Source organism: Phalacrocorax aristotelis, chromosome 9 (assembly GCF_949628215.1).
Source record: "Phalacrocorax aristotelis chromosome 9, bGulAri2.1, whole genome shotgun sequence".
NCBI lineage: Eukaryota > Metazoa > Chordata > Aves > Suliformes > Phalacrocoracidae > Phalacrocorax > Phalacrocorax aristotelis.
This window is the reverse complement of record NC_134284.1, coordinates 34,006,566-34,018,767: the sequence shown is the minus strand read 5'-3', so window position 1 is coordinate 34,018,767 and position 12,202 is coordinate 34,006,566. Positions and strand designations below refer to the sequence as shown.

Here is a 12,202-nt window from a genome sequence, read left to right as displayed (position 1 = left end):
CTATGTTGTTTCCCCATCCTGGTGTATTTAAGTGCTACAAAACACTAGCATGAACAGCACTATGTAGGTAGAACCAAGATAGCTGTTTTTAAGACAAGAGTTACCATAGCAAATATTATCAGTAGCTCAGTGAAAAGGCACAGAGCCCTTTTCTTATCTTTAAGACTTTATCCACACTTTCAAAGAGCATTAACTTTACTGGTGGAATTATCTGGCAAGTCCTTAATTAAAATGCAGTTCCTTGAAGAGGGCTCATCTTAGATAAATCTTTTCCAGCATCCCAATAAGAGCAGGTTGTTTTTCACTTGCAAAAGATTATTGTAACTCAAGCTTATCAGCTTTTACAGCTACAGGATAAAATAGAAGGCCAGCCCATAGCTGTGGGAAGTCTACAGCATTAGAAAACAAATAGAAAAGTAAGCCTCTGTTTAGAAGATATTTGAGTGTGGAAATCCAGTTTGACTGTGACAAAGGAACTGATAACATAGTTAAGACCAGTTTATCATAAGGAAGTGTATGAAGTTTTTCAATCTGTTTTTCCAGAAGAGTAGAGAAACAGTTATAAAAGCACTCATAAGACATATTACAGACACAGAAGTTGAAATCTCAACCTCACCAAATCAGAAAAACTTGTGACACCAAACTAAGCCCAGCAGGACAATGACACCCTGTTCTGTATTAAGCCATTGCCCATGTTGTGTTTTCCCAAGGACAGATGTAACTTTTGGCCTGGGTTACAAGTAAGTCATCTAACAGCAACCTCTAGTGGCTCAGGGAGTTCCCTGACAGATTTGTCCTATCTTCAGCAGGAAACAAGGGGAGGACACAAGACAAACCCCAGCAGAACCAAAGCCCTGTTCTCTGGAAAAAAATCACCTTGCTTCCAGGGCATCACATGAGGTACAGAACAGTCTGAGGATAGTCTTTACACTGTTTTTAGTCACATCACTGGTCTGAGCATGACACCTTTTGCAAAGGAAGCCTTGAGTTCACTTGGAAATAAAACAAAACACAAGAACCCCACTGTATTTTCCCCAAGTCCATTTTAAAGGTCATTCCTAACCAAGACATTTGTGTCTGAGCCAAGCAGCAAGCTCCCATCATCTGATGAGACTTCAGTACTATAAGTGGGTACCATTTTGTTAAAAACTAATTTGTGTTAATGACAAATTAGATAATTTGCTTAGTTATCCCTCTGCCCACAGACTTTCTAGGTATGTTCCAGCACTGTCAGGGGCCCTGAATGTCTACTCTGGAGGGAGCATTACACACAAGAGTTTATCCAACCAGTAGGATCAGAGGGATTTGGTATACATCCTCTACAATCACTGTCTTCAAAATGCTGAAGTCAAGTCATGCCGGATTTTGTAAGCTATATTGTAGACAAAAATGTATTTTGAGTTTCAACATGAGAATAACAACATTGCAGGAGCTAGGTTTCAGTACACTTAAAGCTAGTTTGAAGTGCAATGGTGATTCACCTTTTCAACAGGGGAAAAGACACATCATTTCCCATTACAAAATACTTTTAAGTGCCACCTTAACGTTCATTCTATTAAAAGTACATTCATTTGACAGATTTTTTTTTTTCAGTTTGACAGAAGCTGTCAGAACTCAAGTGGATTACAGACAGCTAATCTGAAAGCAAGAAAACCACCCCATTTCACAAGCTGCCGAATGCTGTAAATGCTGATGCCTTTCTGAATAGCATTATTTGCTTAATAATCCACAACCATACAGTTGGGTCTAGGAATACCCTTGCTACTGTTCCGTGCATAGTAATACAAACCCACACATTATTCTTAGTTGCTTTATGGGCCATGTTATGATGCTTTCTTGAAACCTTTTAGAATGGGGTAGATGTTCTCAAATGCTTCATAGATTTCAGAACGTTCTTTTGCTCCTAGAAAGGCATTTAGGAAAAAACAGGTTAAGAATTAAGTGTTGAGAATAACTGAATGCAGCTCAAACCTAATGATAATATTACAAACCATGAAGAGACACAGGAGTTTAAAAGCAACCTTAAGAGTGAGTTAATATTACTTTAAGGCATAATGTCTATTATACTGGAGCTGCCTCACAAGGAACAATTCCTAGCTTGCTTTGCTTTAAGACTAGACTAGTTTTGTTTGATCTGTGGAACCGAAACAGCAGTCGGCTACTCTTGATAGGTGCAAACACGGGCTTTGAAAAAGGAAAAAGCAACAGAGAACAACCATGGTATTATCTGCTTAACAGTAACAGCTCTGCCTGTTGATAAAGCGGAAAGATAGAAACATTTATTCCAATACTGGAAGTTGATCCACAGTTTGAGGATTCCCCTCTTCTAGTTCTGAAAAGCTTTTTTATTTTTAAGCGTTGTTAGGGCACCTGTGGTCTCAAGGCCAGCCTTCTCCGTCTTGCTGCAAGCAAATCTTTAATGCCAAGCCTTGTACACCAACGGTATTGCAGTAGGCAGGGACATTCCTTGCCAGCGACACTACCATGCTAGTGTAATAAACGTTAGCTACAAGAAAAACTTGTTTCAATGAACTAGCAGTTGGATGAAGCGGCACTCGGGATGAATGTGTAAACCTTCCCCTCAGAACATATTTGGGCATGATCAATTCATCTGCATTACTGCAACTTTTACTTTCAAAAGTAAAGTTACTTCCTTGAGTAGGGAAAACAACCCTCACAGCTCAGCAAATTCAGTCTTGTCATTACAGTTAGGCCCAGCATTTAGACAAGGACTTGCTTTAGTCCTTCTGGGCCTCCTGCACACTCAAGGGGGTTGCAAATAATGTACCCAAAAATGCAAGTATCAGTGGAATGGAACTGGCCGGTATGATTTTACTGGACCCAAGAAGATGGTGGAGGAACATTGGAGGGGAAAGCATTTTAAGCTTAGCCCCATTCTTCAGTTAGTGAGCTCATTCTTGATTTACCACTCTGAGAATCTCTGGCTAAGGCAGGTACTTCTCTTTTGTCTTTCACATACCTCGGAGCTGTGTTGTGAATATACATACAGCATTCAGGTCCTCTGGGAACAAATACCATTTACTTTTCAATACATCTGAACAAAAGTATTTTAATGAGCTTTACAAAAACACACATTAGGAACACGCACTCAGGAATTCACTTTTTTAGCACAGGATCTGGGGTACAGATAGCTGCTGAACACACTTACGCAGCAAGGCTTTTGTCTCATGAGTGTTTTGCCAAACACTCTGGAACAATTTCTTAGCTCTCCACCCTTTCCTCTAATAATCCCTAATAAATGTAGTCAGTGAAGTGTTTTAAGTAATTTGCTTCCTGTCCAAGTGATTTTAAATTGCTTATTGGGATATTTGTATTTAAGTGACTGAGTAGTTACTAGCATGCCGGCATCCTGTTGGGATTCTGTACATTGACACATGGCATTATGCTCTGAATAAAATAAAGATACTCAGGTTTAACAACATCGAAATTGGAGACAGTATATGAAGCAATATGAGATTCTAGTGCAACAATACCAATATTGTTCTCTGCAGAACACAGATAAGCAGCAGTGGGCATTAGAAAGATCACTGAGTAGCTTTACTGTGGCAAGATACTAGTTTAGCTTATGTTCAATTTAAATGCTTTCTCAGAAGATGCGATAGCACTTGATTATAGATATACAGAGGAAGACCACTTACCAGTCAGTACAACTTTTCCCGACACAAAGATAAGTAACACTATCCTTGGTTTGACCATCCTATAAATGAGGCCAGGAAATAGCTCGGGTTCATAGCTGTTTCAAAGCAAGCAGGTTAAGATTAGTAAAATGCAAGTACCGTTTCAGTGTTGCACACATGAAGTGCTGTTTAGTTATGCTAACAATAGAGTAATTAAACCCACAGATTTTAGCTAGCTACCCAGAGGAAGGCAGGCCAGGTTTAGACATCTTCAAGAGAAACCTGGTAATCCCAGCTGGAGCTGGTAGGAGTTCTTCATGCTTAAAGACTTCTGAGCCACTTCCGAATCTGATTTTCCATAGCATTGAAACCACTATTGTAATCTTCAAACAGTACTCAAATCCTTCGTAGTCTGCAAAGAGCCCTTATCAGGAAGCATCTTGTGTGACTAAGACAAGATGACAGCCAAGTGAATCTTTAATATATATTTAGTCCTCAAATTAAATGCAAAATATTACATGCAGTGCAAATAAAAGTCAACTGGATTTTGATTTTGTCAGCGCTGAAATCTTCATCCTTTCCTCAGTGATGGCAATAACTAGTTTTGAACAAGCCCATCTTGAAGGCACAGCACACCCATTGCTCAACTAGAGGTTTACTTTCAAAATAATGGCTAACATACATCCAGACAGAAAGAACCGAAGCGATATCCCAGAAAAACACTGTTTTCAGTTATGTATTTTGCAGCTGGAGTCTGACTTCATGCCTGGAGGTTAGGAGCCTTATCCTTGAAGATAAGCATCTGCTTTGATGGGAGTTAAGTGGCCTGCTTAGTATTAAAGGTTCACAATGGAGCAAGGGCATAGACCAGGTTCAAGTAGCTTAAGAGCTGCTCAAATAAAGCATGAAGTGTTTAATCAAGACTGGTTACTTTCTTGTTGACATGGTCTGCAGTGAAGATAGATACCCACCAAGGTTTGATATTGCACTTGGCAGTAACAGGGGACTAGTAAAATCCTGATCACCAGCACTGCTCAGATTAATGAAAATAGCCGGTGCATATTTCTCTGCTGACATACAGCAACAAAGACTGTGTCAAACCACAATATTCAGAAAGAAAGCTTTTACAAAAGAGAACCTCTTCATTAACCAACGGAGCAAAGAACCTAGAAGATTCTCGCAGTTCTTCAGCCCTTCATCTCACCCAGCTCTAACATGTCTCCAGTTTACCCCAGAAGCAACTGAACACTTGTGCACTACACTCTCAGTCGCAAGGTTTCTAAAGCTGGTGTTTTTGGTGCCCTGCAAGGAGGAAGCAGTGAACACCACACAGGAGGGTAATTTCGCAGAGCCTTTCACTGTTTAATTGTGTCACTGTTTCAAGCACTGGAAGCTTTACTTTACTGTAGTACATCATCCTGGCAATTAAGATGAGGGCTCTTTTGGCCTATGCCCCACTCAGAATAGAAGTTATTACAGAAGATAAACCTTACTATCTTTATTGTCACACATCACATCTACAGCTGTTTCCTGCTTGCTGAACCAGTGAGCATGTCTTTTGGTGAGCAAAAGACACGCTCGATATTCAATATCCAGTTAATTACTCTTGTGCCAGGCTTGTACAGCCTCAGAATTTGGGCCTGTTTGCAGCTTACAAAGGCACTGCTCCAATTTGCATGGGGTTGTAACTCTGACTTCCATATACCTGCTGAACTGCTGGTGAGTTAGAACCAAGCCTTCCAGCCGGATGGGGAACCTCACATCACAGCTCCCAACCATATTCTGTATCTTGAAGTCCAGGAACTTGGCAGGGAACCCAAGCTTCTGCACCACACGCGCGTACTTCCTGGCTGCGAGCCGTGATTGCTCTTCGCTGAAGGAAGAGCAGAAGGAGAAAGCAGCTTTGATTAGTGCTTTCTTCTGCTCTCAAGCTGGAAGTCAGTTTACAGCCACCACCATGCTCATCTGTCCTCCAGAAAAAAAAAAATGCTACTGCTTAAAATAGCAAGCCTCCATCCCCAGAACCATTTCAGATTGCTGAAAGGAAAAAGGCACTTCTGTCATTCACTTTGCTGTGGTCTATTTGAGCACACTGGACTCCACTGCATCACCCAGGAGTTCCCCTCTTCAGAGGGTTCTCTCTCAGTTCCTTACAACAGCTTCTCAGAGCCGATCCAAGAGGTAGGCTGCAGACACTACTACAATCATCTAGCTAGTTTGGGATGGTGGCAGGGGTTGGAGAAGAGGTCTCCTAAGCTGCAAGTTAATGCATTATCTCACTGAGTTTAGGGAGAGAAAAAAAAAAGAATCAAGGCAGCTGCTGAACTTGAGGAAAAGAGCTACAGACATAATCTTTGCTTCTCTAGAGGCAAATATGTTGACTGGCGAACACAGACACTGAAGAGAAACTTGACAGACACAAGTTATGTCCTAATTCACTTTAAAATCAGTGAGAAATGCAAATAACCCCTTAACAATTCCTGGGCATTTTAGCAGCTTTTCTGCTGATGTCTGCTCAGCTCAATCTATATTCAGGGACAGAAGCATGCGGTTGGTTCAGTAATTACTAAACTGCCATCATGAAGAAAACTAGCCATTTTCAATACCAGTGCTTCATTTTTTTTCTTGCAGTTATGACAGCCCTTTGCTAGACAGTTTAAACAAGGTTTTCTGACATTTTTCATCAGAATATAGGCATAGCTGCAAGACCCAGACCTTTAAAGGGAAGGAAGAACAAAAAGATACCTTTTTGCTCCTGTGCAGACCATTTTTCCTGAACTGAAGATGAGGGCTGTTGTTCTTGGTTCTCTGATTCTCATGATCACAGCAGCAAACCTCTACAAATTTGAAGGAAGACCTCACAGTCCAGCTGAAGGATTTAGCCAATGTTGTATTTCTGTTAATTCTTTCAAGAATTGTCAAAGCTCAACACAGCACGTATTTGCTTTTATTAGGTGTTCATTTACCACCTGAGGGTAAAGGGTTGGGGGTGGTGGCTGAGCATAAGCCAGCAATGCCCAGGCGGCCAAGGAGGCCACCAGCACCCAGGCTTGTGTCAGCCCTGGTGTGGCCAGCAGGAGCCGGGCAGGGATGGGGTCCCTGTGCTCGGCACTGGGGAGGCCCCACCTCAAATGCTGGGCTCAGGTTTGGGCCCCTCGGGACAAGGAGGACATGGAGGTGCTGGAGTGTGTCCGGAGAAGGGCAGCGGGGCTGGGGCAGGGTCTGGAGCACAAGTGTGCTGGGGGGCAGCTGGGGGGGTTTAGCCTGGAGAAGAGGGGGCTGAGGGGAGCCCTTCTCGCTCTCTGCAGCTGCCTGAGAGGGGCTGGAGTGAGGGGGGGGTTAGTCTCTTCTCCCAGGTCACCAGTGACGGGACGAGAGGAAGTGGCCTCAAGCTGTGTCAGAGAGGTATAGATGGATATCAGAAGAAATGTCTTTACTGAGTGGTCAGGCATTGGCACAGGCTGCCCAGAGAGGTGGGGGAGTCACCATCCCTGGGGGGGTTCAAAACACATGCAGATGTGGCACTTGGGGCCATGGTTTAGGAGGTGGTGTTGTTTAGGCCTGGGGGTGTTGGGTTGGGGGTTGGACTTGATGGTCTTAGAGGCCTTTTCCAACCTTAAAGATTCTATGAGTTCATCTCCTTTCTTGAACAGCTTGGTAACATCTCATTGCTAGGGCTTTATTCAAAGCAAAACATCTCCTTCTGGTCCCCTATATTTCTTTTAATTCAGCAGGCCCAAGTTGCAGAATTTTATGTCTTTCTCCCATGGGTCAAAGACAGTGCTATCAGAAAAGGGACAAAGCTTATGGTGAATCTGCATGTTAGACTCCAGCAGCACTGTCAAAGGGGAGCAAGGGGGTAAGCTTAAGAGTCCTTAAGATTTACCTTTGGGTTATACTCTGCATTTCTGGCATGCAGAGCTATGTTCTTCAGATCTAGTTTACAAGCCAAGTTTACAGTTGACACTATATTCCTGAGGAATGAGAGAGGAATTTTCTTATTGCAAAAGTCACTGCAGAGCCAGCCCCCAACATTGTTAGCTTAATGTGAATTCACACACCAATTAATAATTGCCATCAACTCATTTCCTGCTTGCCTCTTTCCCACTCTAGCATTAAGCTACTTTTGGCAAAACTTAAGTAATTCAATACCAAAATTACAGTTTGAGATATAACAAGGTAGGAAATTATTAGTCCCTGAATACTAAGTCTTCCAATAACTACATCACTGAAGTCTTTTACAGGTTTGAATTGAATCATTACAGAGTGTTTGCAGAGTTACTACAGCACTCCTAAGGTAATAAGGGCATGTTATTCTCTACAGGTATAACCTACTCCATAGCTGTTCTATCAGGGCAGGATCTTTTAACAAGGCCAGAATTTCTCACGCTTCTTTTCACGCCCCTTTCCCTTGCTCAGTTCAGAGCATTTCTGCACTCAAAAGCAGACTGTCATCTTTAAACCCCTGGAGCCTGCTGTCATCCTTAACATTCTCCTTGCTGAAGGAGATCCTCCTTTTCAAGTATTATTTATCTTTTCATTCTACAGACTGAAGTAACTGCCAACACATACTGTATATAAATAATTTCTACCAAACACTTAATCTCCTGTCTCCCAGAAGAGACTTTTCCCCCTTAACAAGCCAGAGGCATTTCAGATACTCACTCACCCACCATATTTATCAAGTCAGCTCTCCCTTGTTTTTGCTAACCTGGGTATTATTCTGTGCCATTTATATTTTTGTATTGCAATATTGTCAGTTCATTTGCTCCACCTCTCCTCAAAGAGGAATAACTGCCCCTCTAGTTTTTTGGGTGGGCTTATTTAAGAGCAAACCATGCTTGTTATGTTCTCTAGGTGAGAAGTCAGAGCAGTACCTTGCAGTTTAAGCAAAACTATGACTATTATGTATGCTACCTATATAATACATAAACTTACTGTAACTGAGGAACTATGCCAGAGCTTTCCGATGTAGGTGTCACTGGGGTCATAGGAGCCATTGATGTCAGAGTAGGATACACGTCAGATGCTCCAGGAGATGGTTGAATTGCATCTGGATATGACGAGCTGCTTTCATCCGGGAAGATACTGCTGTCCTCGTTTCTCGATGTTGACCCATCAAGCTCTTTTTGCATTTCATGACCATCTTCAGATGGATTTTGTTCTTTATCTTGGGTAATATCTGGGAGAAAGCTGAGATCCACAGAGGAGAAGTCTGTTGGAAGCTCTTTGGGCTGGTTAAATTGAGAACTGAACAACACATCTTCAGTTGCTTGAACAGGAAGGTCTACATCATAAGGGCTCATGGGAGTAAACAGCTGAGGACTAGTTGAGACGTCATCCTTGAATTAAGAAAAAGTGTCATTAAGGATCTTGTATTATTAACTGAGAGACTAAATTAAGATTCATCTCCTACTCAAGGAGGAAGTTGAAATAATTTCCCCCCATACATATTATAGCAAAGAACAGTCTTAAGACTTGAAAGCTTGTCATTTACTTGTCTATCAGCATATAAAAATCCAGGTAACTTCTACAGTGGAGACGTGCATTTTCCCACCACACTTCAAAGGCAGTCTAGGGTACTCCTGTAACACCACCAACTGAGAAATACTGTATACCTTCAGCAGTGACTGGAGGAACAATGTGGGCACTTGGCCCTTCACAGCCCTTGTTGTGCCTCAGGTATGCACATAACATAATTACTCGGGAGTTTTTTCTAAGACAGACAGCTGCCATTAACTCCCATTCAGTATATTATTATTCCCTCTCCCTGCTACCAGAGGACAGTGTCAGTGTTGTGTTGGATTTGTGCAACAGAGGGCAGCAGCTCACAGAATCACAAGCAGCTTATTCTTTCAGCTACTGGAGGTCACCAGACTAATTTAAGCAAGACACAGTCAGCAGAGCCAACTTTCTTTCCCAGCTCAAGCACGCGACATATCTGCAAGCAAGTTCTTGCATACTAATGCCCTTCTTTATCAGCTATTTATTATTAAAAGCTATTTAAAAGGCATCATAATACTGAGGAGGCAACAGTTCAGGAAAGGATTTATTCCCTTATCTGTTAGGGCACAAGCCTCTAGTGAGCAGAAAGCTTCTTCCAAGAATGCTGTTTCTGCCAATACCCACAGCAGGTGATGGCTTGGACTAGATGATCCCTACAAGAGATTTTACATTCATTTAGGCATTTTGGGGCTTGAGAGCCAAAAGGACTTGAAAAGTCCAAATCAGAACAGGGAACAGTGCACAAGACAGGCCTCGCATTGGCAGCAACTTCTCAAGCTCCAGTGGGAGCAGGGTTTCCAGATCAATGCTTTTCAGCCCTGAGCTAGTTGTGCTCTATGGCCTCTGCTAATCAGCTCACTTAGTGACACAGCCATGCACACAGGAGGTCTCTGCTCCTACTTTGCAGTATATTTGCCTGCAAACAACTTGGAAAAAACTCATAAGTGACAAATCCTCCCAGAGAACCCTTACTGCCTTGAATACAGACACGATCAGGTCAAGCTCTGAAAGCATCATGAACACACCTACATTCAAAACTCTAAAACTGCCTTCTAGATGCAGGTACTCCTTAACCCTGTGGCTCTTTGGAAAACAGGGTCCAACAGCACCGTCTGAGAATTAAGAGGTCAGATACAAATGTTTAACCATTAACAAATAACAATATACTAAGGAATAACTAAAACACATCTGTTTTAAACAAATATTTTTCAAGATAGCAACAGGGGAAGGAAGGCACAGTCTCTGCAAGACCTCCAGTGGAGTAAGGCTTAGCTGTACAGGAGGTAATTAGGAAAGTTTAGTGTGAACCCTGACGCAGGAAACATGGGACAGAAGAAGCCTCATCACTGCGATCCTGTAGGACTACTTACACATCATACTAGGGGCATCAGGGAACATGAAATATAATACTAAAAAAACAGAGGTAAAGCAGACAGTTTGTGGCACAGCTTAAGGAAGGTGATGGAGAAGTGAGGGGTATGTAAGGCTGGAAACATTGAACAACTGAACAACAAATCAAGAAAAGCAACAGAAAGTAAAATGCATAAAGTAGATAGGAAGATTTGCTTTCTGTTTCTTTCTCATCAGGTTTCCATATAATTTGTCTGGGAAAAACCCCTTATAGGGTTAAGTGCTGGGGAAGATTGCCTTCTTGTTAGACAGATGCTCAGAGGCTATGAAAGGGGGCACAAGACCATGTTTGTATTGGGCTGGCTGCCAAGGGTTATTGCTATAGACTCTAGGTTAATTAACTTCACCGAAGGCCCCATCAGCTGCATAGCTTTGGACATCTCCCAGCAGCTCCAGGAAGGAGATTTCACACATAGATCCTGTCTGAGATCACTACGCTTGGGGCAGCTTGAGGGGAAACTGCCGTTTTCACTTCCACTGCAGGAATCCCTGCAACCCAGGTCCACCTAAACCAAATCCAGCTGCTTTAAGCAACCAGCTTAGATTTTTTTTCTTTCTGCAGTGATATCTCACACATCTGCTATTATCAAGCATCCCAACAAGTCTGAAATACAAAAAGCTCAGTAGCATTTGTAAAACCCTGGTTATACCTCACCGCATTATGTACTTTACAGGGCTGTATTCAAAGGGCTTTACTGACTGCCACTGGGAGGTCTCTGGATTAAAACACCCTGTGCTAAACCCATTTTCTGAGCTGAAAGTAGTTTACAACAAGATGCAAGTAAAGAAATTGTGTTCCCTGGTGAAGACGATGCTCAGCTGTGGAGTCCAGCCCTCCCCTAGTCCCTCACCCTATTGTCTCTACAACCACCCAAGACCAGGAGAGCTGTTCTAAACACACACACACAAAAAAAAAGAGATTTTTTGCAAACATTTACCAACCAGCATGAAGATATCTGAGCCTCCGGCACCCCTCAGTGCCAACACACCCCAGAACACAAGCTATCTCTTGCAGCACTCCACGGCCCGCGTTTAGAGGCAGCAGCACTCCCCTTGCAGCAGGTAAGACCGACGTCCCGCAGCAGAGAGCCCCTCCAGGGCTCCTCCGTGCTGCCAGCAGCGCCGGACCGCTACAGCCCGCCGCTCCCCTGCTCAGGCCCGGATGGAGGTGCCGGCCCGGGGCAGAGGGGACCCCGCAGGGCAGCAGAGCCCCCCGCGCACCCCAGCCCAGCCAGGTGCGATGCACTTGGGGCGCAGGCCGGGAACAGCCTTCAGCGCGGCGTTGGTGGTATAGTGGTGAGCATAGCTGCCTTCCAAGCAGTTGACCCGGGTTCGATTCCCGGCCAACGCAGCTTTTTAAGTTAAGTTTTTTTTGGGTTGTCTTTATTTCTTCCTCCCCCCTTTTCCCTTCCTTACCTGCCCGCCGCACCGCTCCAGGTACCGCTCCAGCAGCGACGCGCCGTCCATGAGCCCAGCCGCCCACCTAGGCCCCCTACCCACCCCCTTAGGCCCAGCTTTAACCCCAAGGGGCAGGTGCCACCCATCAGGGAGCAGGGCCGAGCACTGCCATCTCTCCCGGCTGTGATTTTTACCTCTTTGAACCTTTCACCTGCCGTTGGTAGGGCTATCCACAGGGGTTTCCTCCATCC

At 43.6% G+C, this 12,202-nt stretch overlaps 1 protein-coding gene and 1 non-coding gene across 2 annotated transcripts; one reads left to right on the top strand and one right to left on the bottom strand.

The window, feature by feature from the left end:
* Positions 1 to 1,823: 1,823 nt before the first annotated feature.
* TBPL2 (TATA-box binding protein like 2) lies at positions 1,824 to 12,020 on the bottom strand. Its single transcript, XM_075103097.1, has 7 exons — positions 11,970 to 12,020; positions 8,577 to 8,980; positions 7,525 to 7,612; positions 6,384 to 6,475; positions 5,344 to 5,511; positions 3,660 to 3,754; positions 1,824 to 1,903 (listed from the first exon to the last, which is right to left on the bottom strand). Exons 1-7 carry the CDS (start codon positions 12,018 to 12,020, stop codon positions 1,824 to 1,826), a joined length of 978 nt encoding a protein of 325 aa, XP_074959198.1.
* Positions 11,833 to 11,904, top strand: TRNAG-UCC (transfer RNA glycine (anticodon UCC)). Its single transcript has one exon. It is a non-coding gene; the product is annotated as a tRNA-Gly (tRNA).
* Positions 12,021 to 12,202: the final 182 nt, after the last annotated feature.